We start from the raw sequence: 25,490 nt of genomic DNA, 5'->3' as shown, positions 1-25,490 counted from the left end.
CATGGAATAATATACTGTGCATGAAGCAAGATAATTTAAAATTCCAAAGAAACTGCGGGAGATGCTGCAACAGAAACTTTTAACGGAGTCATCCGCTAATGTGCATTTCAATGCAACAATTTCAGAGTGCTCCCTCAATGTCTGGTCGAGTGCTTTAGCCAGTTAAGCTATCGAGGCGTCCTCTTAAACTCGGAAATTTTGGGGGCTTCAACAGGACAAGATGTTGTGACGAAATACCTGTGACATTCTATGCATGGTATTTCGTCACAACATCTTGTTCCATTAAAAGCCCCCAAAATTTCCGAGTTTAAGAGGATGCCGCAATAGCTTAACTGGCTAAAGCACTCGACCGGACTTTGAGGGATTGGGGTTCAAATCCCGGTAAAGGCAAACGATTTTTACACTCTGAAATGGTTGCATTGAAAATAATTTCAAAGGAACGGTACACATTTTTGGCAAAACAGAAAAAATGCAACAATGGCTGGAAAATATATGCAATAAAATGTAATGAATACCTGAGGACAACATCTGCTTACAATGCTTTGGCTCGGATATATTTGAAATAATCTTTCCAAGCAAACCAACAATATCTTTAGAGTCTGGATAGTGATAATAAATATCCATAAGCAGCTTCAATCCACCCCATTTGACAATTTCTGAAAAGAATAATTGCAAGTAATGATTAACCTCAGTAAATGTATGCCTCATTGAGACATATTATTGTACAAACGTATTCACTAATAATAAAGAGTAGAGATATGCCATTGATCTACAACTCTATGCATGTAAATACAAGCATTGCACATCACTGCGGAGTCACCACTTTTCAACATATTGTTTGCGGCATTGTTAATTTCCACTTTTAAATGATCCAAAAGTAAATTTCATCCATTAAATATGCAGCTGTAAAATGATATAAATCTCTTCGGCTAAAAGCTGTGATAGGGAACAAAGTAATACATTAATCCTAAGGCTTCCGTGACGTCTATTTGATGAATTCATTCTTCTTTCGGGAATTTCCGTCACGTAGGTGATTTGATGGACCTCATCCATCAACTCACCTACGAGACGGAAATTCCCAGAAGAAGAATGAATTCATCAAGTAATACATTATCTAATTTAAATTACAGTCCTATCAATGGCAACTTAATATGTGCACACAGAATGAATTACACAAAATCTTTTATATTCTTTGAAGATAAAATAAATACTTCAGGTAAGTTCTACCGCGCTTAAGCAGCCACTGGGCAGTGGTACTGAGGATGATCCATCTCTTCTCATCATCATATTACCAACTTGGTCAACTCATCCATATGTTATGGCAGCATACTGCTCAAGGCATGCTTTGGATAGACACACACTGGACACAGTGACACTCCCAAGACAACCTCACATTCCTCACTATATTAAAGTGCTTTTGCATTCCTCACACTTTCTACCCCTCTTCATTACATCCAGTATGTCTATCCTTCCTCTCCTCCCCCGTTTCACCCCCCCAACATTCTCCCCTCCATCACCATCCAAAACATTCCATAACCAATTAAAATGGTCTGCCTCCACCATTCCTGCCTCCTTTGAATTTCTGCCAACATTCCCCCCTCATGCTTACTACTTCCCCGATTTTTTCATTTCTTTCAATTTAACCTTTTTCAGCACTCTCCACACCTCAAAAGCCTCCAGTGCTTCAATGGCCATGTTTTGACACCATACAAAGGCATACCCTTATCAACATTTGAATGAATCTTTTCTCAATAACCTTACTAAGTATGCCTGTTATCGATTGCCTCATAGTGAAAGCTCCAATCATAATTCACTTCTCTCACGTCTCTAATGCTTTGACCAATGTTGTTCAAAATACTTCTAATAAAGATAAAATTTCTACCTGCTCTTGTTTATGAACCCCTATTTAATATTTAAATTAACCTTCCTCTGCATCAAAAATTTCATAAACTTTATTTTGATTATGTTTATTCTAATCCCATATCTATTACACTGATGTTTCAATGTGCTTAGCAATGATTGTAACCCCTTTGTTGACTGACCACTTCAGCTTGATCATCCTCAAACCTAATTGATTTTATGAATTCCCCTCCAACTTTCATTCCTATCTCCAGTTCTTCCCATGCCTCTTTGACCAGTTCCTCTACACATTCATGGTCTGCTGAAAAAAAGATGAAACTGTTTGAATAAGTACTTGATTTTATTAGTTACTCTTTAATCATGCTTATCACCTTAAAAATACAGCCCTAGGCTGCCAATACAATGCTCCCAATGTTTATTCCAGGTTTTTCCTGCCCCCTGTAACTCTTCCTTCAGGATAGCCTTTAAGTCTGCAGTACAATTTTGTTGGATCTCTTCAACAGTTTCAAATTGGCATCCTATCGAGGTGGATTTCAACTTGGGAAATAGGAAAAAGTCTGCTGCAGCAAGATCCGGAGAGTACGGTGGCTTAGAGATCACCAGTGTGCTGTTTGGCCAAAAACTCAGTAACAATCAATGATGTGTGTGCCAGTACATTGTCGTGACGAAAGCACCAAGACTTGTTTTTCCACACTTGTGGTCTCTTCCACCAAAATGGCAATGTTTTAACCATCTCATAACCCAAATGTAGTGTGGCCCATTCACCGTTTGTCCTCGGGGAACATATTCATCATGAATAATCTCTCCCCAATCAAGGAAAACGCTCAAAATCCCCTTCACATTTGATCACTACATCCAAACTTCTTTGGGTCATAGGAAAGATGGCCCCTTCCACTTAGAAGACTGGGATTTGGTTTCTACGCCATAACCCTAAACCCAGGTTTAATCGCCCAAGACGATTGTTTTTAAGAAGTTTTGGTCGTTGCTTAATTGATTCAAGAGTTCCCGGCTGATGTCAAGGTGTTTGTGCCTCTGTTTATCCGTTATCACTCGTGGCACAAATTTGGATGCATGCATGCCCAAAATTTCTATCAAAATGGTGAAACACAATCCAACACTAATGCCAACTTCACTGGCAATCTCCCTCACACAACTTATGGTTGTGTGAGGAGGTTAAGGTATGGAGAAAACAATGCCCCACTAATAGATTCATTGCCAAATGCCTCTTGCATCATTGCTTAAGTTTCAGTTGCACTTTTCCTGAAACAAAATTCAATGTACATGTGCTGCTTCTCGAACACCTTCAATCTCACCGACACAAGAATTTGTACTCCTCTTCCTTGCACTGCCTGCACCAACTATCCATCTGCCACATGCGCTCGAGCAGTCTGAGAAATGCACAGATGGCAGATGAGTTACTCATCCTTCCAACCCACTCACATTATGCCGTATATTCATTAATGCTAACAATTCACTCCATCGAATACCTTCCATGGAAAGGCATGGCAACTCATCCATGGCTCAGATTATTTACACAATTCACTACCGTGCATTCATCAAGCATATTTTTTAAATGCTACAGCAATATTTGTCACAATGATAACTTCTGATGGTCTTAATTCAATTTTAAACATCCAAATTAACATAGAATCATGATTTGTGATGACTATGGCAATATAACTCACTGAATATTGAAAAAGGTGATTTTTCTGGTTAACCTGGACCCATGAACTTATATGCTATTAAGGAGAAGGAAGAAGAAGTTCATTGATTGGCTCCAAAACTTACACTCATCAGTGGCAAATCGCAAATTTAAATCATCCTCCCTAAATTCACATTAAAAAGGTTTCGACTCTACCACAACCTGGGTGGATGACATTCAGGTATTTTAAAACCCAATAACCCACTTCATTCTCTTACATTCTCACTCCCCTAGTCAGATAACCAATGTGGTTTATCTGGCCTGTACTTCCCAACTCCTCACAACCCTCACCCTAACGCACATTGAACTAAAAAACTGCACACTACACCTGAACATACTACCTTGACAAGTAAGACATGCAAAAGACATGATTTGCGAGGCTGAATCCGATCCCACATTCATCAAAAGGATCATTACTGGAGACGAGACGTGGGTTTATGAGTATGACACGCAATCCAGACATCAGGCAAGCGAATGGCGTTCACCAAATGAGCCGAGACCAAAAAAACCACGTCGTTTTCAGTCAAAAAAGAAGGCAATGCTGACGGTTTTCATGGATTACAACGGTGTAGTGCATCATGAATTTTTGCCAGAAGGCCAGACAGTAAACAAAGAGTATTATTTGGGCGTTATGAGACGTTTGCGTGAAGCAATTCGCCGAAAGAGACCAGAAATGTGGGCAGAAAACTCGTGGATTTTGCACCATGATAACGCACCGTCGCACAGTGCTATCATTATTCGTAATTTTTTGACGAAAAATGCAACAAATACCATCCAACAGCCACCGAATTCACCTGATTTGGCTCCCTGTGACTTCTTTCTGTTCAATCGAGTTAAAAAACCATTACGGGGAACGCGTTTTAGCAGCCGAGAGGAAGTAATGGAAAAATCGCAGGAAGCACTGATGGACATACCGAAAACCGAATATAAAAAATGTTTCGAGGATTGGATCAAGCGCTGGCATAAGTGTGTTGCAGTCGATGGGGATTACTTTGAAGGGGACAATATAGATTTAGATGAATAAACTTGTATTTTTAATTTTCTGAATAAATTCCGGGAAATTTTTGATCAAGGTAGTATAATATACTACACAAAATGCCCAATGCAGTCACATGTGTACAAAAAATGACTTATTTCAAAAGAGGAAAATTGATGACCCAGCAGAGACAGCTGATAACTGATTTGTGAATTTAAATCTTACTCTACCCTTGATATGTAAATTCTTTTGTGATTTTCATTAACCATATTATCTGGCCCATAAGACACATCAGCGCACAACATGCACTCTCATTTTTCAGGTTTAGAATTTATCAAAAAATAATTGGATCAGAAAGAAAAGGATCAAAATTTTGATGCTAACACTTAAAACGAAGAATATTGAATTGTTACTTTGCAAAATAAGCAGGTACACACATGCCAACGTGTATTCATTGTAGAATCCTAGAAATTTGACATCACTTGGCCAAAAAGCCTTTGAGCTGCCTTGTTCCTGCGTTCTGAAACATAATTCACAAGTTCAAGTTGAAATGCAAAACTGTATTACTATCTCCTCTCTTTAAATCCCATGAGGTCATTATTTTAACTTTTTATATGATGCTTAGTTTCTCTTATTATTTTGATATTATTGAAATTTGTATTAAAGGCAACCATTTTCTATACCTTTACAACCCTCTCATAGTTGGATTCCTGTAGATTCTAAGACACAATGTATGCAAGCATTAGGCGAAGGGCAACGTCCCTGTTAGCCCAACGTGTATCACGCTTCACGGCAGCACCACACGAGAAATGAAACTAAATATGCAACATTGTATAAATTTATGATTTGGGAATTTTTCTATTTACTGCTATTACTGTCACAGAGTGATATTATCGAAATGAGTAATCAAGGCAACTAATTTCTAGGCCTAATGCAGGAAAAAATACTGAACAGTAAGTAATTTTCCCATGAATCAGTTTGCACAATCGATATTATTATTATTATTAGGTAATCTACCGGTTAAGGTAGGTTTTTGGATGGACACAGCTCCTAAATAAATACTTTGTGACTCTTAGCAAAACATGACATCCTACTCTACATCAGGTCACTCTTTATCTCCGAGTACCTTCTTCCTCCCTTCAACCCGTCCAACATCCCCCTCCTGTTCCTTCCCTTTCCTCGCTTGCCTAACATTCTCCCCTTAATTACAGTCTTCAACATCCCGCTGCCGGTCAACACCCCCTTCATCCACTTTTCCTGCCTCCATTGGATTTCTCCCAACAAACCCCTCTCTTCGCCCACCATACCAAGTACTTCCTCGTTTGTTTTTTATCTCTGTCCATTTCACCTTCTCCATTCTTCTCCACACCCACATTTCAAAAGCCTCCAATCTACGTCCATCCTCCTGCTTCAATGACCACGTTTCCGCACCGTACATAGCTACGCTCCATATCAAAGTTTTTACGAGTCTTTTCTTAATATCCTTACTCAAAGTCCCTGTCATCAACTCCCTCCTCCGTGTGAAAGCCTCTTTGCCTAGGGCAATTCTTCTCCTTACGTCCCTACTACTTTGACCGTGTTGGTCCAAAACACTTCCAAGATACGTAAACTGTACTACCTGCTCTAGTTTTTGCCCTCCTATTTTTATGTTTAGCTTAGCCTTTTTCTTTCTAGAAAATCGCATAACCTTTGTCTTATTAATATTGATTCTCATCCCATACCTGTCGCACTGAATTTCCAATTCACTAAGCAATGCTTGCAGCCCCTTTGCTGACTGACAAACTAAAGCTTGTTCATCAGCAAACATAACTGATTCTACGAATTCCCACCCCACCTTCATTCCTACCTCCAGTTTCTCCTCATGCCTCTTTAATCATTTCCTCTGCCTACAGGTTGAACAGCAACGCTGATAATGGGCGAGCCTGCCTTACACCTCTTCCTAACCCTGCACATCCGGACTCCCCAATCCCCACTCGTACCTGAGCAGTCTGAGACATGTACAGGTTGCGGATTAGCCTCATTTCCCTCCAATCTATTCCCATTTTCTGCAGAATACTCATTAGTTTCTCCCAATTCACTCTATCAAACACTTTTTCGAAATCTACGAAACAGGCAAATACCTCTTGGTTGTGTTCTATGTTCCTCTTAATTAATAATCTCATTACTGCAATGGCATCACGCGTACCTCTCTCCTTCCTAAACCCAAACTGATCATCCCCTAAGTAATCATTTGCCCTACTCTCTATCCTTTTGATTATGATCCTGAAAACAACTTTAGCTGCGTGGGATATCAAACTTATTGCCCTGTAGTCCTCACATGATGTAGCCTTTACCTTTTTCGGAATCGGAACTAAAACTGATCTCACAAAGTCTTCCGGCCAGATTCCTTCCTCATAGATACTGCGAATGAGCCCATATAGCCTCTTCCTCCCACATTTTCCTAAACATTTCAATAGTTCCGCGGGAATGTTATTCACCCCCACAGCCTTATTTAGTTTCATCTCCCTTAATGCCATTTCTATCTCATTGTCTAGTATGCCTGGACCTAAGCTGTCTTCCTCTACATCATTTTCTTTTTCAATGTCTAACTTTGTTGGTCTGAGTTCTTTACTATACAGTTCTTCTATATACTCCTTCCATCTCTCTTTCCTGCGTCAACTATTACCTTACCCGCCTTATCTCTAACTGTTAGCATAGCTCTTCCTTTCTTACTTCCTGATAACGATTTAACTTTGCTGTACAGCGCACCAATTTCACCCTTCCTCTGCACACTTTCTCCAAGTTATATCCAAATACCCCAGGCCCATAATATGCAGGCTAATTTTAGGGCACATTTTGGAGTAAAAAAAATGTGTGCCTTTTCGGTCAGAAAATAAGGTGATTGATTTGGTAATGGCACTATGAAAAAAGTAACTAAGCAAGTCAATTGTGAAAAAATGAACATATATAAAACAAAATATGTCATCATACTTTAAGTTAAATGGATCTTTAGAGAATTAAATAATGCATTTCATGAATGAATTCAATTTATTCATCAATACTCATGAGATCTCAAGTAAATCTATTTAATAAGGACACATGACGGAAAAATCCGTACCATACATCATAATAATATTTATATTTGAACTCACCACTGGGATGATCAGGCAAGTTAGAATGATGCAAAATGGATTTCAAACACAAAGTAAGAAGATACTCTTGATTAATTCTGCTGGAGTACTGTGTACTATTTTCCTAGAAAAAAATCCATCTATTATAATACAAATCAAAGTATGGTGGACTAATTACACCTTTTATAACTCCTTGTATCCAGGAGCCACATTCATAATATAATTCATCCTTGAGTAACACTATGCTATGGCAAGCGAACACCTTTTACAGGTGTGAACAAGAAATTTGCCCCTACAGTAAATTTTACTCGGACAGCAAAAGGCTTGCTCTATATTATCCAAGCATATATTTTTTTGATGACATATTTCCAGTTAACTAGAACAGACGAAGCATAGAAAATGACTTCATTAATATACAGCAGATTTCATCTTCCATGTACATCATCTGTACAGTAAACAGAAGAGATGCATAAGTGGTCACCGATCCCTCCCAGAGCAAATGATGGTAAAGCCATGGTTCTGGGAACTGCATTGGTCAGAGCCCAAACCCTAAATGAGTTTAGACTAACTCCCGTTCTTTAATTGGGAAATAACTACACATTATTTTGTGAAACATTTGAAAAATGTAACAATGTCATCTTGTGGCATAAATAAACTCGGCGTCATTAAATGGAAATTATAATCGAAAATTACTATAATTCACAAATCAAGAATAGAGTAGAAATTTATTTTGTAAAATATTGTGCTATTGTGGATTCAAAACTAATATAATGATTAATCAGCACTCTAAATGCCAAATATAGGTAAGATATAGATAATTATTTAAAGTTTCAATATCAGCCATTAAAAGAGTAAGAGTGACTTTTGATTGAAGGGAACCAACACACATAGCTGTAGCCATTAACCATTAAAAATATTTTTATCCGCACATTTTTAGGGAAGCAGAGTGGAAGCCTTCAATAACTCTCCACAAAAATGGAAAATGGCGTTTCTGACTTCTCACTCCAATTGTCACCCCTCACACTAACAAAGTTACTATTTCCAGATAACTATTGTGGAAACTGCATTATTATAGTTGTTGCTACCATGAAAATATTTATATTGAAGAGTTAATAGGATAACTAGAAAGATTCGAAGGACTTCGCAGTGTCTAGTCAACGTCACTCTCCAAAAAGAACTTCTAGTACAAGGCACTTCATTTGCAGCCAAATATATAAATATACATTCAAATGACTATTTATGAGTGAATAATTAACCTCAAAGGCCATTTTGTTAACCCTATTGTTGGTGTTTTGTTGACCATCAACTCAAGTTTACAATGGCTTGTCATGATATCCCTGGAATATAAACGATGTCCGAATCAGCAAATGACTAAAACGTAAACATAGACCATTGTTTGAGCAACTGGGTCAAAGTGTTCAAAAGCAAGATTTATGAATACCAGGTTATAGTGATATGATGACTGACTGATTTATCAAAGTGCCAACAGCTTTTCTCATAATTTGGTTCATAGTATTTTCTTTGAAATATTAGATTGAACAATTATAATCTTTTATCCCCTCAAGCTGTTTAGCTTTTCTTTTTGAGTCTCGAAATAATAATTCTTTTCATAAATGTGATCAACTTTTGAACTTATTTGCTATGACTTATCTTTTACTTATGACTTTTTAGTTTCAAATTAAACTGTTAAATTAGCAAAGACTTCATCTTGGGAAGTTATGACAGAGGTAATTTTAAATCATTTACTATACCAAGCTTTTATTTTTCAGCTGTTAATCTAAAAATATACATAAGCTTTTATGCAGGATGATCTTATGCTTTCCCCATATCCTATTCCAACCATGTATGAGCCTGAAATTTTAAAATAATAATAAAAACATCCAGGCCTATTGTCACCCTTAGGTCTATCTATCACAACACCTTTAATTTCTTAATGCATAATTTGAGAGTAAAAAACTATTTCTTCCTCACCTGTAATTCTGGTAAAACTTTAGATACAAAGTAACGGACACATTCCTGAGCTTCTTCATTATTCAGATGTTTCAGCAGTTCATGGCTAGAGTCAACAAGATCCTGGAAAAATTAATTAGAAAATATGATAACTGAGATAATACAATAAATAATTCACTTCAACTACAGAAGATGAACAAAGGAGGAAGAGCTACATGCAGAGTATTTATTGGCTAATTCTGGAATTGGGTTTTAAGGATATAACCCTACATTATGAACAGAGTCATCAAAGCACCCCCCAAATCAAATGAAAAAATCCATACATGAGTTTCAGATATAATCTCTATCACATCAATTCTGTATCATTAACAAAAGTGGTCAATGTTGAAACAGTATGCACTTGCCTCCTTCTTTATTGGAGATGGATAATTTGGGGGCTTGAGGAAGAGTCGAAGGTCAACACCCTTTGTTCGAGCTAGTCCAACAGCTGTTTTAGGATCACAGGCCTGAGCTAACTGGCAATAATCAGAATCTAGAAATGAAATTGAAATCACACATAATTTAATTCCTATTAATCAATTTATCATTAACTTGCACCTTTGCTTTTTCACTAAGATATGTGATGGATAGATAAACGCCTTTGTTCGGGTGAAATTGAGACCATAAAATCCAACCCTTCGTCATGTACATTACAATAATAATAATAATAATAATAATAATAATAAGATGAAATATAAAGCAATATAAAAAAAGAAAAAAAATAGTAAAGTCTTATATATAGTAAAAGAAATAAGTGCAAGAAGTAATTTTGACGGTAAAACCCAGAGAGTTCAGACATGAAGACCCTAGCAAAAACACACACAGGAAAACACCCACAAAGAAGGGGGGCGTAAAACCCTGCAAAAAGTAAAAATATAAATAATAAAATAAAAAATTAACAAAGAACAATAAATTCATATGAATACACAGACTTAGATAATTAAGTAAAATAAGATATCATACATTTTGAGGTAAGGTGTATTTGATGGTTAGACATGGTGAAAAGGTAAAGAGGAATTGAGATGATCTATGTCTGCATAGGAGTAGATTTATAGAGAAGTGTTTTCGTCATGTAAAATCATTTCAGTGCATCTTTTTTTTGAATGAACTATGCAACTGTTAATGAGGACAAGTTTATTAGATAAGTACTTCGGTAGATAATTATTTTTCTGGTGAAATTGAAGTGAAAAGTACATGTTGATTCTGCCTAACCTCAAATTTGAACCAATTAAGTTAACAATAACTTTCTAAACATCTTGATACAGCAGATAAATTGTACACAAGTGTTTTGAGTTAATTGTAGTTTTATAGTTAGTTAATGTGATAAGTATTGGCAAACTGTATCGCAGTAGTTGAAGTGAGGTAGTATATGAGCATTGATAAGCCACTCGCAAAATGAGAAAGGAAGAATGGTTTTAAGTGTCTTTAGCGAGTGAAGAGAATTGTATATGGTTTTGCAAATTTTATTTACATGATTGATCCACATCAGAGTTTTGCTAAAAATAATCCCTAGGTTAGATGCGGTTTTTTGATGCTTTTTTATGACAAGTGACAGACTCTTATTAGGATTAATTTTGAGGAAATTATTGATGTTCCAGGTGAAGAGTGAGTCTACATCAGGGTTCATATTTTCAATGACGTCAGTGGGGTTTATGGTGTTAGAATGAAGATAAATTTGTACATTGTCAGCATATACATGATATTTACAGTGATTGAATTGAGAAGGAAGGTCGTTGATGTGTATATTAGAAAAGTAGGGGTCCAAGTGTAGATCCTGGAGGTATACCGCAAGACATCCATTCAGAAGAAGAGGAATAGATGATAACTTTTTGGAAATGTTCGCAAAGGTAAGACTTAGCCAAGTCACGGTAGAAGAAGAGAAATGCATGAGATTGAGTTTTGTTAAAATATGTCTTTGTCGACCGAGTCGAAATCTTTGCTTAAGTCAAGTAGGCCTACGACAGTGATTACTGTATTTTCCCATCGATAACACATGCATTATTTATACAAAAATGTTCAGATGATCGAAAAAATAATGATACATGTTATGTAATGAAAATTGAAAAATCCAAACAAAAAAATATTTTTACACACACTATATGCAATTTTTACGAGTGTGTGTGTGTGTGTGTATATATATATATATATATATATATATATATATATATATATATATATACATATATATATATATACATATATATATATATATACATACACACACACACACACACTCGTAAAAATTGCATATAGTGTGTGTAAAAATATTTTTTTGTTTGGATTTTTCAATTTTCATTACATAACATATATATATATATACTAGCTGAATACCCGGCTTTGCACGGGTTAGGGAGAAACAATAATATAAATATACTACATAAATAAAAACAACAAATTATAAAGTACAATAATACACCACTTCATACAAATTTAAGAATCTTTTTTATTTAACACCTGTTTATAAACTACATTTTTTGTTTCATATCCAGGAGAAAGAATATATAAATTTTTAGGCGAACCTACTCTGGAGCAAGCAACATAAAGTTGCCCGTGGCTAAAATATGGCGATCTTAAATCAACACCACAAAACTTTAAAGACTGTCCCTGTGATTTATTAATGGTAATTGAAAAAGCTAGCCGGACTGGAAACTGTAATCTTTTAAAGTTGAAGGGAAGAGCAGTTAGGATTAGAGGTAGCCGTGAAATAAAAATTATTTCACCTTTTCCTTTTCCAGCTAAAATGACTGCCTGGATTATATTTTTCATTAATTTTGTCACACACAATCGTGTCCCATTGCAGAGTTTTGGTGGATCTAAATTTCGCAATAAAATGATTGGAGATACTACTTTAAGTATAAGGCGATGTTGTGGCAATCCAGCTGGATCAAGTGAATTTAGGAATTCCGTTGGATAATTGACGGCTTCGTCAGCATCCACTACGGTATCCACCGATTTATATTCAATCACGTCTCCTGGCAGCATGGCTATTATCTCCTTGTTAATTTCATTAACATCATCGTTCTTAGGAGCAAGAATGGCTCTTTCTCGCAACCATTCTAAATTTTTATAATTTTGATTAACGTTAGGATAGACTGCTTGTATCATATCGCGGACAGTTTTCACCGATACACATAAATCTGATGACAATTTTATCATACCAGATGCTTCAATAACTAATCTATCTTCTCCAATCTCCAAAAGTTTATATGCAAAATTTTGAGCATTCCCATCTCTTAAGAGGATTCGCATGTTTTGTTTAAGGCTAATTTCTTGGACATGATTCCATAGAACAGAATGTTTTAAACAGGCATAAATTTCATCGGCTGGAGTCAATTTTGGAATGACAGGCAGAGTTTGACGGAAGTCTCCACACAGGAGTACCAGAGCTCCTCCCATTAATGCAGTTTCCTCTAAGATCTTGAAGTGTTGCGTTGAGGGCCTCAAGAGATTTTTTATGAGCCATCGTACACTCATCCCATACTATCAATTTACATTCTATAAGAACTTGTGCCTGGCCGCTTGTTTTATTTATATGACATGTGGGATTTTCTTATCGGGAAATATTACGTGGCAACTTAAGGGCAGAGTGGGCTGTTCTTACTCCTTCCATTAATTTCTCTGCAATACCTGAAGATGCAACGGCTAGAGCAATTTCTCCATGAACCATGATTTCAGCGAGAACTAAATTAATTAAAAATGTTTTTCCCGTGCCACCAGCAGCATCAAGAAAAATGATACCTCCTTCTTATTTATCTACTTGATCCATTATTGTTTCGTACGCGAATTTCTGATCTTCATTAAGAAGTGGCTTTTTATCCGCGATGTATGCTTCTAAGTCTAAGACATTGTAGCTAGTTTCACGTATATAATCTGGATAAAATACACCCTGTTGATCTTGTACAGGTGCAAAAAGACCGAGTTCCACTAAAGTCATGTTAACCATGGTGATACACTTTTCCTCCAAAATAATCAAAGTTTTATTAAAAATGTCGGAGTTAAACGTAATATCCAATGTAGGATTTTCACTTCGAACTTTAGCCAGCATATCCTCACTCATTGATAATTTATATTTTTCCCATATTGTTTTTGGGTTAGATGGATTACAGGAGGTTATTATGATGGCAAACAAAATTCGGATTTGTCCTGGAAGAGAAATCAAACTGGCCTCTCGCAATGAGTCATCCCAGTGTTGATCTCCTTCTAGCAACCCTAAATTCTGGCAAGCTTCTCGGAATGTCTCACATATTTCTCCGTTTACCGTTCTTAATTCTGCAAATGAGCGAGGTCCTCTAATGGTATGTAGAAGCATTCTTAAAAAATAACATTCGGCGTTGTTAGGATGGACTGTGTAGACTCAGCCCAATGCGTCACATGAATAAATATTATTCTCAGGATCAAAGTTGCCCATTTTTCTTCTACAAAAGACTTTCCTTGATGCATTCCACATATAATATCTCGGTAATTCTGAATACAACAGTGTTCTTGCAAAAGTATCCTGCTGGCATAGTTGGAAAAATGCTGTTTCTATGACAGCAAAAAAGTAAACAAATTACATACATACAAACAAACACTCTCCTTTATATATATAGATATATATATATATATATATATATATATATATATATATATATATAATATAATATTTTTATTATTTTATATTTTTTATATTATTAATTATAATAAAATATATATTTATTATTTAATATTTTTTTATTTATATTTTATATATATATATATATATAATGTATAACACTTAGCACTAGTGGACACAGACAAAAAAACAGAAACACACAAAAAAGAGACTCACTATTTTTCGAATTTTCGGTGGTCGTTGCCACCTTTATCAAGGAAGAGAGGGACAGAACTGAAGGGAATACGAGGGCTGGAGCGATGGATGGAAGGGGAAGGGGCTACAATCGATGTCACCTCCTTATACACATCCATTCCTCACCAAGAAGGACTTTCTTCCCTACGTTACTTCCTCTCCAAACGCCCTACCCCTCAAATCCCCAGTACCGATTTTCTCATTGATCTTTCCAATTTCATTCTCACCCGCAACTCCTTTTCTTTCAATAATAACCATTACCTCCAAATAAAGGGCTGCACCATGGGTAGCAGATTCAGCCCTTCATATGCAAACCTCCACCTCGGTGTCCTGGAAGAGAATTTCCTTTCCAACTATCTATCTTCCAACTATCTAACCTCTCCTGTGGCTCCGATACATTGACGACATCTTTCTACTAAGGCCACACAGCATAGATTCCCTCAATTCCTTCATCTCCCAACTCAATGATTCCTCATCTTTGTCTTTCACCTCGACCATTTCATCCTCTCAGATTACCTTCCTCGATGTTAATATTTCCCTCAGCAACAACAAATTCCTCACCTCTGTTCACACCAAACCTACTAATAAGCAGCAATACCTTCATTACAGCAGTTGTCACCCCTCCCATACCAAGCGCTCCCTCCCTTACTCTCTTTCTATCCGCGGTCACCGCATTTGCAACCATCCCGAATCCCTTAACAAATACCTTAACAACCTTCACCACTCCCTCCTCCAACGTGGATACCCTGATTCTCTCCTCCATAAAAAAAATACTTAAACATTCCTACACCCCCAAGCCTGCGTCAACCACAGACTCCCAGCCTCTCTCAATCTGTACTACTTACTTCCCAGGCATTCAGTCTCTCAAATTCATCCTCAAAGACCTATTCCCCATCCTCAAAAATCACTACACTTCCTCCAACCTTCTCCCCAATTGCCCCTCTGTCACCTTCAAACGTCCCGCAAACCTAGCAGATATCCTCAAATCCACCAGGCCACTCTCAAAATCCCCTCACACCCCCAGAGCCATACCCACTCCATGTCATCGAGCAAGATGCAAAACCTGCCCTATTTTCACCACTCCACCCCACTCCATCCCACCATTCAACTCTCTCCCGCCCTTCCCCTATTCCTCTTGCACTTCCAAGAATGTTGTTTATCTTCTTACCTGTAAACTCTGCCCGTCCTTTTACATAGGCCAATGTTCCACACCACTTAACATTAGGATTAATAACCACCGCGCCTCGTGCAATCCCTCCTCCCCATCTGCGGGTCTCCCCATCCCTAAACATGCTTCCCATCATAATACCCCCTTCAACCAGTGTTACAATGTTTCCGTCCTAGCGTCCCTTCCCACATCCGATAACCCTATAGAATTAAAAACCCTTGAATTGGCATTCATTTACATCTGTATGGCCTATCAGCATCCGGGCCTCAATGTCGTTCACTGATGGGAGTGGCCTAAAATTGTTACTTCCACCCCTTCCCTCTCCCTTTCCTCTCCCCAACCATTCCTTTCACCCCTCCTTCGCCTCCCGTTCTCCCCTTCCCCTAGCCCCCTTCCCTTTCTCTCGCACCCCTCACCTCAAAAATTCCAGCAGTCATTACTTCTATATCTTCAGAGGAAGACGGATTGTTTCCGTCGAAATATCAAGAAAATACGTGTGAGTGTTCTCTTTTTTTGTGTTTCTATATTATGTGTTACTGTGTATTGTACTATATATATATATATATACATATATATATATATATATATATATTAATATATATATATATATATATATATATATATATATATATATATATATATATATATATATATATTTATATATATATATATATATATATTTATATATATATATATATATATATATATATATATATATATATATATATATATATATATATATATATGTGGGTACATACAGATGCGCGGCATCTATACACGTGCAAGATAACTATGAATCCCTGGGCACTCGGTATCTATTCAAATTCATGATAGCTTCAAAGTTCTGGGTGTGCATTATACATCAGGTGAGTGTTATCGATGGGAAAATACGGTAGTCTTTTTCAACTGCGTATCTAATGTCGTCTGTGACTTTGATTAATGCTGTGATTTACGGAAGCCGGATTGAGTCTATTACTATTCTTTATGATATAGGATATCTGCTCGAAAAAAGCTTTGGAGACATTAGGCAAGAGACTAATCTGTCTGTATTTGGTCACATCCGTAGAAGGATTTTTCTTTCGCATTGGATGGACTAAGGCAAGTTTCCATTGTGAGGGAAATTTTTTTTGCAAGAATGACCAGTAAAAAATATGCAAAATAAATGGCACAGCTATGTGCACCATTTTAAGTATGAAAGAAATGGGTATCTCATCAGAACCTTGAGCATATTGGTTTGAGTTACTAGTGAGAAATAGAAGGGATTAGGTGAGGGGTGCCGAGATAATTGAGAGAGTTGTTTAATGTATTCATTTCTGTTCTCTGGGTCATTTTGGGTTAAGAAGGTCATAAACTGTGTATTTAATTTGTGAAGACATACATGTAGTGACCGATGGTGGATATATATCTTTGGATTTTCTGATGCCGAAAGATTTAAGGTTATCCCAGAGTTGAGAGGATGTCAGTGTGGAACTCCTTGAGGAATGGAGAAAACGTATCCTAGCATTTCTAATGGATTGTTAGCCCTTATTCCTGAGGCACTCAAACTGAAGTAGTGCCGCATATTCTTTGGATCTCCTATATAACCTTAGAGCAGCATCACTTAAGAGCGTACATCTGGCAAGCAGTTGTTTGATGCCTACAGTTAGCCATGGGGCGTGAGGTTTAGAAATTAGATGTCTTGCAAGGGGTGAGTGTTTTGATTTAAGCAACAAAAAGTGAGTTTAGGTGGTGCATTTTGCCATCAATTTCATTTAGGTATTCAAGGATGTGCCACGGTAAGGCCAATTCATCCATGAATAACTTTTCGTCACTAACAGCATTAATGTCGTGATAGGTAATGTATTTCTGTTCAAATTTGGGACATTTTAAGGAATAAGCAATGTAAATAAGATCATGTTAAGATATAAAGAGCAGGTATCTGGCCTTAAGTCTGTAGTTTATCAGCATTTGCAGTATTGGCCAGGTCAAGTAATGTTGAACAGTTTGGTGAATGATGAGTAGGTTCAAGTGGGAGAATGCTTAACCCATGAGAATCAAGCAAGCTCTTGAGATAATGTGAGTCCCGATGGGATTTCAATAAATTGGCATTATACTCCGCAAGGATTATAGTGTGATTGAAGGTATCAATATGATTTGAAATGTAGGAAAGATGACCAATTAGGGGAGGTCGATTAACTACTCATACAAGTATTTTTTGTTTAATTTTCAATTTGAGGAAGAGAAATTCAGGGCACCTGCAGAAGTTAGATTCACCTTTGTCAAGTATTTAAAATGAAATGTCTGTTCTTACATAAATGCATGCTCCTTCATCGATGCGGTCATTCCAAAATGAGTTGTATCCCAGTGTTTCTATGGCACTGGATAAAACTTTAGGATTTAGCCAAGTCTCTGTTATGGCAATGATATGTACCTTTGAACAGGGCAGAGTGATCGAAATTCATCAATGTGAGCAGGCAAGCTTTGTGCATTAATGTAAATGGTTTGAAGTGAACATTGAAAGCAGCTGAATGCTTTGGTTACAGTGGACTGAATGGTGGAATAGAAGCCTTGAGACGGATGGGTATTGTCCAGAGGGTGATTACGTGCACAGGCAGGGGCAGGGTGGCTAGAGTAAAAGAACTCTGCTGCTGCGAGTGGGTTTAGGGTATAGCGTGTATGGTGCCGGCGGGGGGTGAATGAGCACAGTGGCACTGTGGTTAAGGGGAGAGGGTATGACTGAGGGCATTCCAGCAGAGGGAGTGGGGTGAAAGGAAGAACTAGGTCACACAGCAGACAACACAGTGGGTGGCTGGCCGGTAAGAAAGTTTTGTGAGGGAGAGTTAATGTGTTATCCTTATTGTTAGAGTGCTAAGTAGAAAGAACGGAGACTTTTCAAGGTCACTTTGAGGCAGTGATGTTGAATTGTATTATGGGTTCAGTTAAAATAAATGTTGAAATGTTTACTTTGAATGGAATACAGCTTTTTTATGACTTTATATGTGTAGTTTCATATCACACGGTATAACACTAATGCTATCGGAAGACACACTGACACTTTTTGGCAATGGCAATAGATAAACACAGGACACTATGCACTGTAATGGGGGAAATAAACCATCATTTCTAAACATGCATCGGGAAAGAATTAAAATGAGACGTAGAGTGAACAAAATTGGAGAAAACTGGGAGTAATACAGGTGCAGAACAATACAGTAATACTTTAAGTAGGAGAACACTATCGGAAAGGCTTGGCACCAGGGAGAGACACTAAAGAGTTTAAAAAGTAGGAAAAACTTAAGAAAAGTTTAAGCTAAGAATACGATCGTTGGTTTAAAAATTTTGAATTTATAAACAGATCTCTGTATATTTGAGAAAATGCACATAAAAATATTTTATGTATTCACACAAATTCTTCATTTAAGTATTGGACCCAGCAGTCAATCCACACAAACAGTTATTAACAATGTGCTGACAATTCGCAAATATCACCCATGACCTTCAATCCATGAATTTAACTAACTCCACTTATTTTTAGTTTCCATCAGTTCAATTCTACATATTGTAAAATTTATTCTCTTTCACTCCTGATATCATTTGCCCCTTGCATTTCTTTCAATTCAATGTTTTTGGGGAACACTACTTTCAGTAAGCTATATGTAATGTCTGAGAAATTTATGCATCCTTCCTAATTTTTCCCCATAGGCTTATGTGTGCATGTGTGGTGTATGCCCACTTGATTTTCTCTGATCCAAAAGAATTGTCTGTACCTGGCATCACACTTCCTATATCCCTTCAACCAAGTTATTGAGGAGGTTGCACAGGGAGACAGATGGCATAGGAAAGCCAATTGACTGGATTGCCCAGTGAAGGAACATAATGCCACTTCACTGTACATATTCTTTATTTTATGCAAAAATAGGTTTGCAACATCTGGGTTTTGATACAATAAACCCTGCCCTTTACTTAAGAGCTTGTATCAGTCATGCTACCAGTATAGACATTTATGTTACAATATTCAGGTGACTGGGATGCAGTGTAGGGAGCCGCTTTAAGGGTAGCATACCATTCTGCTCGATAAAATTCATCAAGCTCATTATCAAAAGCCCAAATCTCCAAAATATCTATATCTTGGGATTCCCATTCCAACAGTTATGCCATGTCATGGCATCACTGTTGGAATGAGTATGCTAAGGCATGTCCATACTCATGCCATGGCATCATATGACAGAATTTGTGAGAACATGCTTTTTTAACACATACGTTCATTTTACATTAACACTATCCATTTATAGTAATTCTGGAAATGATTGTGGGAAATGACAAGACAATTACTTCAACAGAGTCATCCCTGATGTGCACCGAAATGCAGGAATCTCGCAGAGTAAAAATCATTCACCTTGACCAGAATTTGAACCAAGATTCCTCTTTGTCCAACTGAGTACTCTAGTCAGTTTAACTGCTGAAGCATCCTCTCACATAATGGATTTCTAAGGGCTTTAAAAGAAGACCAACATCCAGAGATTCAGGTTTGAATCCTGGTTCAGATGAATCATTTTTACACTGTCAAATTCCTACATTTCACTTAGTTCTTCTTTGAAATGTGCCCTCATTCAGAATAGAAGGTAATTGCAATATGAAGCAGAACCAACTGATGAGGGGATCAAGATGGTGCGGGGGCTAACGTACTGGATTCTCACCCAGAGTCTGAATCCCGGCGGTGTCTGATATTTTTTCAGTGGTATCTCGATCCCTACTTGAGATGCTTTGTGGAGGGCACTTAGAGTGAGTTCCCCCTCCGTTGGATGGGATGTTAAGCTATGGATCCCTTGGCACCTTTCGACAAGAGTAGGCTAATGCCGACACCGGGTTTCCCTCCACCCATCCTCTTTGCCCATTCATCCCTAATTGCACAAATGACCTCATCTGTCGGTCGCCTCCCTTAAATGTAATACTCCTACTGTCAACAATCAAACTAATGCGGACGCCGGGTTTCTCTCCACCCTTCATCCTTTCCTGTCCATCCCCTATGGCCCAAATGACCTCAGCAGTCGGTCGCCTCCCCTAAATACTACTACTACTACCAACTGATGAATTGTGCCACCTAGGGTAAGTCTCATGTTCTTAACTAGGATTAAACATCGAAATACATCATGATTTATCTGATGCGCATAATTCTGAAGGAGCACCTAATTTACTATAACTCAGATCAAATGGCACTACATTGGGCAATGGAATGGCACCCTCATAGGCCAACATCTTTATGGGCCTTCTGGAAGAAGAGTTACTTCCGCTCATACACTCAAACTATGTTTTTTTGGGACCTTTTCATAGACAATACATTTTTACTTCAGACTGGAAGCCCCTTTCCCTCACCATATTCATCTCTCTCCTCAAGGTTTCATTTTCTGCCCCATTTGACACCATCCATGAGTTAATCAGGTGAATGTGGTAGAAACGTATTCTTTTTGATTAAATGTCATTTGCAAACAATGTGGAGGCAGAGGAGAAGGAAATAATATTGGGTGCGAGAGGAGGTAATGCTTTTGTCTGCAACCAACAGACAATCTGATCTCAAAAGTTTATGATTTACACTAAGATACAATCAAATAAATAAATCTTGCACTTTCTTTTATGAGTGTTAAAAACACTTACAGAGCATAAGAAGTTTGCTAATGCTGAATATTTAAGCTAACTCTCGTTTGAGACTATACTGAGGCTACTATATACAAGGTAAGTACAAGGTCCCCAAAGTAGTAGGACAGAGTCAGAAAAAAATTTTCTAACAGAATTGATACATCCACTCAAAAGTCTTTGAAGAAGCAACCTCGTGCTTCTACACACCGTTGCCAGCGGGTTTCCCATGCCTAGTATGCATTCTGGAAGGCGGTGCCCAGAATGCTGCTAAGCTCCCTCGTCACCGCCTGTTGTAATGCCTCCACTGAGCTGAGGTGACGTTCTTTCAGAAGGGATTTGAGACAGGAAAAGAGGAAAAAGTCTGGTGGGGTATTGTCTATTAAAATTTGGATCCTCACTCACATGGTCGAGAAGCTCCAGGCAGATCTGCGTTCCAGTTTCTTTTTGTTTGCCCGAGAGCACTTGTGGCATCAACTTTGCACACACCTTCCTCATGACCATGTTTTCAGACAGAAGTTGATGCATATCACTTTTAGGGATGCCAAGTTTATCAGAAACCATGCGAACACTTAATCTGTGAGCCCTGCCCAACAAAGCCTTCACCCTTGCAATATTCTCTTCACTTTTTGAGTTCAAAGGGCATCCTGGACGTTTGGCGTCTTCAACACCTTCTCTACCCTCCCGAAACAACTTGTGCCACTCAAATACACCCGATCTACCCATGGCATTGTAACCATAAGCTGCTTTAATCATGTAATGAGTCTCTTTCCCGGTTTTTCCCAGTTTCATGCAAAATTTGATGGAGTAGCGCTCTTCAATAACTAGTTCATGACAGAGTGTAACGAGATCACATTATATTGGCTTTGCAAACAAACGATTCACACTCCACAAAAGTTCAGAGAAAACTGCCACCGGCCTCCAGCTTTTCCTGAGACTCCTCTACCTTGGACCCAGCCAGAGAAAACGCCGCCCATCCCTCTGTATATCTGGGAAAAAATAAGCCTAACTACTTTTGGAACATACCTTATACTCATACATGGGTGTTCACGCAAATCATCAATTTTGCCATAACTTTCTAAGCCGATGTGGTGTTTGTAAATTTCAAAGCATTTTACTATATTATGAGTTATAATGGCATTTTCAAGCATGATTAATCAGGGATCTGAGTTTCTCTCCTTCTGTACATCCAACTGCTGACTGCCAGAACTATTACCACCTGAGCAAGTCTAGCACAGATCTCTTTTTCTCATGGGCCCTTGGTAGAGACCTTATGCCTTCATTAACTGAAGAAAACTAGAGACCAGAGGAAAGAAAGTTAAGAGTTAGGGATGCAGTGGGGGAAGGAGAATTTAATGGGACTTTGTGGAACTGGGGAGTTATTCGGCAACTAGAGTCACCAGGCAATAATTAGGTTTTGGGCGACTCCTTGTGGGACATTTATAACCAAAGGTGCTTCCATAAAACATTTTCTTGGCATTAAAAAAGTCAGAAAATGTCACCCATGTTGTTTCCCAAGTGATAATTTGGCAGTCGAATTGGAAAATGAGATCAGCAGCACCCACAATAAGGTGTTGCAATAATTTTTTGTGATATATTGGACCTAACTAAGAAAAAGTTGGGTGCCTGATTTGGTGTCTGAACTTCATTTTGTTATGTACTGCTGATTGTGAATTATACATATTCCCTCTTATTTTAGTAATTTAGTGGAACTCAAATACACTAAATTCTGGTGCTTTCCCGGCGTATTTGATTCGTGAAGGATTCTCGGGTCTTCCACCGGGTCAAGGGTTCCATATTGGCCGACGTTTCGATGCCCGACTCGTGCATCGTCTTCATGGTTGAAGTCATCAACCCTGAAGACGATGCACGAGTCGGGCATCGAAACATCGGCCAATATGGAACCCTTGACCCGGTGGAAGACCCAAGAATCCTTCACGAAATACACTAAATTTTTGGCTCTTCTACTCTTTAAATATGCTATAATATTGCAAAATGAAGTTTAACAAGTTTTGAACCCTTTAATAAATAAATACGTATGGCACATTCTCTGAACATATTGGCCGTGATGGAACATTTTTTTTGCACACTGTTGCAGCTACAAAGCTATTGATGTGATTATGGTAGAATTTAGAGAACTTTTGCATGTGTAAAACATACCTGTACCTCCTACATTGAGAAAAAAAACTTAGGCACATAAATTATAGAGAGCAAAAGCTCGATTTTCTCTATCATCACTGCTGCTAACAAATTAATGGAAGTTTTTGAACAGTCATAAGTTCCTCTTAAAAGTTTTAGGGACTGTTTCCACCATAAACCCTAGTTTAACTATACATATATTTGTTCTTCACTCAACACAAAAATTCTATTCTCTACGGAGAAGGTACACTCCCCCGCTTACCCAAAATTTGTCTCTTCTATTCATGATTTCACTGTCCCACTACCTCCTCATACCAGAGGGAGGTCTGAAAAGTTTCCAACATAACAAAGATACAAGACATTTTTCCTGAGGTTGGAAACTTTTCAGACCACCTTCATACATCTCCCCCATATTTCTTTCTCCTGGAAATCTGGAAATTTCACCAAACCACTACCACCATAAATAAAACTTCATTGTTTGCCTTCCACTCAGTTCAACTTATTTTTAAATTCATCCTAAGGCCTGAAATGTATGCTGTATCTATTATATATTGACATACTTCAATGGTATGGTTGCCATATTTCTTATCATATCAAATTGTCTTCAATGAAATTTTTACAGGTTAGGCGGAAGAATATACTGCATGGTCTAAATCAAGATGTACAATGTGTTTAAATGATGGTTTTAATCTCATGGACTGTGGTGCAATGTGCATGGCTGATTACTTTTAACATTGCATGCTTGTTAATTCAACATAACACTTGTCCTTTAAAGCCCCTTGATATTCATAGAGTGAAAAGACACCCAGGTAGCTTAACTGACAAAAAAAAAACAGCCGGAAATTTTAGGCATCTGGTTTGAGTCCAGGTCAAGTCAAATTATTATTATTATTAAAAATACACATGTGCTGATAGACATTGTCAGGTGGCAAACAAGTCCCAAGTAGTCACAAAAGATAATGGATAAAATCAGTCAGTAAAACAAAAGTGCACTTAAAGGAAACTTCAAAACACAAATCTCTTTAACAAAACAAGAGAATGCCCATCTCATTTACATCCATCAATAAGCAAGAAAAAAAAAGATAAATTTAAAAAAATTAAGCTGTTACATATAATAAAATACACCACACATCAATCAAATTATTCAATATATTCCTAACATATTTTCTTAAAAGTATGCAATCTGTTAGGAAAAGGCTCGAATATTTTTGCAGGTAAGGTGTCCCAATCAAAAGCTGTTTTATTTAGAAAAGAAAAATTTTTTTATTCGTTCTTTGTGCCCTGCATTTTACCTTAAATTTGTGGCCATTTCTCCCTATAAAATTCGGGTTACCCGCCTCTTTCCTAAAATTTGCCCAAGCTTTCTCCCCCTTCAGAATGCAGAACATTCCACAAAGTCTGCTTACTTTCCTTCTAGTTTGTAGAGGTTCCCAGCCCAGCGTTTTTAGCATGTCAGACACACTCTCCATCCTCCTATGCTTCCCCAGTACATATCGGGCAGCCTTTCTTTGTACCTTTTCCAGTTTTTTGATTTGTCCTTCTTCATGAGGGTCCCATACAAGAGAAGCGTACTCTAAAATTGGTCTTACTAGGGTCTGATATGCCTTCTCCTTAGTTGCTCTAACACTCCCTTTGAGGTTTCTCATCACCCAAAGGAGAGTTTTGAAAGCTTTCTTAAAAATGTACTCCACATTTAGCCCCCACCCTAAATCCTTAGCTAAATATACACCCAGTATTTGCAAGTATCACTTCTAGGAATGACATTTTCTGAGAATGTATACTCCCTATTGTTCCCATTTACCACGCCACTAAAAGCGATGGATTCGCATTTGCTAACATTAATATCCATCCCATTATTTGCCACCCAATTGCCGCCATTTTATTAATGTCCCTTTGAAGTATGTCGCGGTCTCTGTCATTTTCGACTTTCTTGTAGATAATACAGTCATCTGCAAAAAGTCTTATCTGAGAATTAATATTTACTGGGAGATCATTTATATAGATTAAAAACAAGAGCGAATGAAACAATGACTTTTACACTGTGAAATTTCTACATTTGGTAGGCTTAAACATCAAATCAATGTATTTTTAATTGCTCATAAAAAATTATT

General features: G+C 37.6%; 1 protein-coding gene across 1 annotated transcript in view; it reads right to left on the bottom strand.

The window, feature by feature from the left end:
• LOC139689915 (protein SERAC1) overlaps nt 1-25,490 on the bottom strand; it is a 63,030-nt gene that overhangs the window by 24,635 nt on the left and 12,905 nt on the right. The window contains exons 5-8 of the mRNA XM_071587036.1: nt 10,003-10,130; nt 9,620-9,721; nt 7,670-7,772; nt 516-656 (exon numbers count right to left, since the gene is read on the bottom strand). Coding sequence (XP_071443137.1) covers nt 516-656; nt 7,670-7,772; nt 9,620-9,721; nt 10,003-10,130 — 474 coding nt within the window. The remainder of the gene's footprint in view (nt 1-515; nt 657-7,669; nt 7,773-9,619; nt 9,722-10,002; nt 10,131-25,490) is intronic.

This window comes from Hetaerina americana, unplaced genomic scaffold (genome assembly GCF_022747635.1).
Source record: "Hetaerina americana unplaced genomic scaffold, ioHetAmer1.1.p SCAF_29, whole genome shotgun sequence".
NCBI lineage: Eukaryota > Metazoa > Arthropoda > Insecta > Odonata > Calopterygidae > Hetaerina > Hetaerina americana.
Note: the sequence above shows the minus strand (reverse complement) of the source record. Positions and strands in the feature narration are given on the sequence as shown.